At 38.6% G+C, this 3454-nt stretch overlaps 1 protein-coding gene across 1 annotated transcript in view; it reads left to right on the forward strand.

Moving 5' to 3' along the window:
• ZFAND4 (zinc finger, AN1-type domain 4) overlaps positions 1–3454 on the forward strand; it is a 21616-nt gene that overhangs the window by 16105 nt on the left and 2057 nt on the right. Inside the window, 2 exon segments of the mRNA XM_009320403.1 lie at positions 1–34; positions 2442–2556. The exon segment at positions 1–34 is cut by the window's left edge and continues 9 nt beyond it. Of these exon segments, the coding sequence (XP_009318678.1) occupies positions 1–34; positions 2442–2556 (149 nt within the window).

Consider the following 3454-nt stretch of genomic DNA (forward strand, 5'->3'; position numbering starts at 1 on the left):
AATGGAAGTATTGCAGCTGTAGGGAGAAGAGTAGGTAAGTAATGTGACTTAAATAATAATTGAAGATGACTCTTTAATCTTTCCTGATATATCACATATAGAGGACGAGAATCCTTTATCTTTGTAAGGCATATGTCTTTCAAAGTCCTTGCTGTATTACACTTCTGTAGCACGGTACAACTTTTAATATTTTAAGCAATTCTTTAACATACAGATGTCATCCAGATCTTAGGTAGACATAACTGTGACTTTTTCCTAGCTTTTTTTAATACTTAATGAATCCTGCATGTCATCTGTAGACATAAACATGACTTTCTGCTCTGAAGCTTCCAAAAGGTTGGTTCTGTGAATACTTCTGAGTATACTAAAATCAGAGCAAAATTTATCAGTAGCATTGTCTTTAGGACCACAGCCTGAGCCAGAAGGATTTGGCAAAAGAAAAGTGTGGAGGAAGCAATAAGGGCATGGATGCTGAAGATTACTGACATCATGCAGCTTTTCCTCTATTTTTTGTGATAGGCATCATTCTTTCTACCCTAGTCTTGGTAACTGTGGAGTGTTTAATGCTTGACATCTACTGAAAATGGATGTGTTGTGCCTAAATATTAATTTATGTGATTAATTCTCTTGGGAGGAATGGAATTGTCTAGATGAGTACTTTTAAAACTCTTAAGGCAGTGAGCTGAAGATTCTCGGCGCAATCAACTTTTCTTCTTCACATCTTTGACTTGCAGTTTGCAGGTTTCTCTTCTTTCTGTATGACCTTAGGAAAAGAGAGGCAGGCATGTATTCCAGGCTTCTAAGATCTAGGTATAGAGAATGAGCTAGAAGATAGAGACTTCAAATAGCAGCTGCAACAGGAAAAACTATGTAATTGTAATGATGTGGGAGCAAAAGCTGCTAAAATAGTGGATTGTGCCTTCATTTCACAACTGGGGGTGCAGCTTTGAATTGGCAGTCAATTAATAAACAGGTCTGTCCTTACCTACTCCATGGTGAAAGAGGTGATACCCTAATACCCATGTCTGCATGATGGCGAAGCCTACTATCATCTGCATCATTTTGGATAGAATTACGAAGAAGGCACTCTTCTGGTGTATCTTATGTCAGACAAAAGTGTATTTTCTAAAAGGTTCCAGACATGAGAAAGACAAAGTTGGTGTCGTCATATCATGCAGGCTCTTGAGAGAGAGAGGTGGCTGGCAATGATCTGTTGTATAACTGGCCAAAGGACAGATTCAGTTTGTTATCCAAGGCCTTCATTTACATGTAATTGCTGTAGGGACTGTAAATGTGAGGACAGGTGTATTGGTTTTTCTGTTTTAAGTATGGTCCACGGTGGGGGGGCTGTCTTCAAGCTCTGTCTTTTTCAGAAACTGGGCTAACTGGTGCTCCTGAAATAGTATGCTTTTAGATGATGAAATTGTTAGCATGGACAAACATTGCCTGGAAGTTTCCATGCTACTAGGTAGCACTGGTTGGTAGTGATGACTGCAATGTGTAGTGACTGCCTGGTGTTACTATTGAACGTAGCCTGCTGTATCTCAGCTGAGAAATGACTGTTGGGATTAAAGGTGCACTGGACAAAATATACTTCTGAACTCATGAGGTCACTTTTTGGGAGATCCTGACAATATAGTGGTAGAAGCACTGAAAGAATGTTTGAGAGGATGCATTACTCACTTTCACTGTCCTAGCGTATGGTAAATACGCATAAAGCACGTTGTGGATGAAGAGCTCGCTTCTACAGAGGGAAGGAAAATGTCTTTTCTTTACGCGCTCTCCAGTTATAAAGCAACAGCCAAGAATTACAGGGCAAAAAGTCAAAGTAAAGTAAATTTTTAAGTACAGAAATTTTACAAACGTCTGCAAAGTGCTTTATGAAACCATATAGCTAAATAGAGGCCTGTAGTCTAATTATGTACTTTTCTTGCAATTATGGAGTACCAGCAAGATTTTAAAATGTTGCAGTATTTATCTGGCAAACATGAGTTTACTAGCTACTGAATATACTAGATGCTAGGTACTTGAATGCCCAATTGATTCTTTGGAAAGCCATTGTGTGCAGTGCTTTCCCAATCATATTACGTGTTTTCATTTTGCATTTGGGAAGACCATTAGGAGATGTGTTTCTTGATCTTTTTTTTTTTTTTTTTCTTTCTGTAACTTCTTGCTTATGTGAACTTTTAACAGGTGTTAAAAATAATGGGTCTAAGTCCCGCATTGTGCTGCCTCTTCCAAAGGTGTTCATAGGCTTGAGGTGTGTTTTCTGTTTTGGCTTTTGGGTTTTTTCCTCTCTGTTTAGGCTTTGGGGTTCCCACCTGAAGTATCCTAAGAAATGCAAAATTAATCTGGGTTTCAAAAGATAACATTTAACTAGTTTGTGATCAGGAATAAGTAAAAATAAAATGTCTTTGCTGTCTTTCTACCTCTGAAAGCAGGTGAAGCAACCCATCTTCCACCTGTGAATGGCTCAATTCAAGCAAAAAAGAAAATTACAAAGCATTGCTTTCTTTGTGGCAAGAAAACTGGATTGGCAACCAGCTATGAGTGCAGGTAGGCTGAGCGTATAACCAGCTGTTGTTTAAAATTGATAGCTGGGTTAACCAAAAAGTTTTCTATGCTGCATGGTATTCCTTAAGCGTAGCAAATCAAAAGACGACCTTCAAAAAAAGTTGCAATTCTCAGTTCAGCAAAACTCCAGGAATTAAAACTCAGGAATGTTGTACCTGTTCTGCTGTTAAGGTGTATGTTCTTCCAGGAAAATCAAGAAATGCAAGGTATCAGAATGCAAGATATCAGGAAATAAAGAACATGATTACAAAAAAAGAACAATGACAATTTATACTGGTGTGGGGAGAACTTGCTACAGATTTATGTGCTGCAAAGTTTCTCAACAATAATTATATCACTAACAACTTGAGGAAAAACTGGTTTTGTTACAGAAAATCTCCCTCAGGTTTGGCCCTATTACAACGCATCTGCACAGTTTGTGAATTTATACAAATTTATATTTGACAACTTTTTGATTTTACACGTTCTGTTTCTTGTGAGATTTCAGTCACCTTTGAGCATCTAGAGCATCTCAAAAGCTGAACGCCAGAGTGCTGGTCCCCCAAATCATGGCTTGCAGACAACGCAATGAGACCTGGCGCTTGGTGGTGATCACTGCAAACTTTAAAAAAACAACAAAAAAACCCCCACTTTCTCTGTTGATCTTGGTTCTCAAAGTATTGTTTCCTACAAGATATTATTTTCTCATTATCGTTTCCCATGAGTTAGTCAAGGTTGGGAACTGCTGCACTGTGAGGGCTACATTTGAATCTGATCTTGGTTCATGCCAATCAACAGCAAAATGAACAAGACTTCTGCCATCGGGGAATTGTGTTGGAGAGGTTCAGGGTGAGGAACTGACTCTTCAGTCTTTGATCTTGAAACAGTTTTGGACACCGCA

This window comes from Pygoscelis adeliae, unplaced genomic scaffold (genome assembly GCF_000699105.1).
Source record: "Pygoscelis adeliae isolate BGI_AS28 unplaced genomic scaffold, ASM69910v1 Scaffold190, whole genome shotgun sequence".
Classification (NCBI taxonomy): domain Eukaryota; kingdom Metazoa; phylum Chordata; class Aves; order Sphenisciformes; family Spheniscidae; genus Pygoscelis; species Pygoscelis adeliae.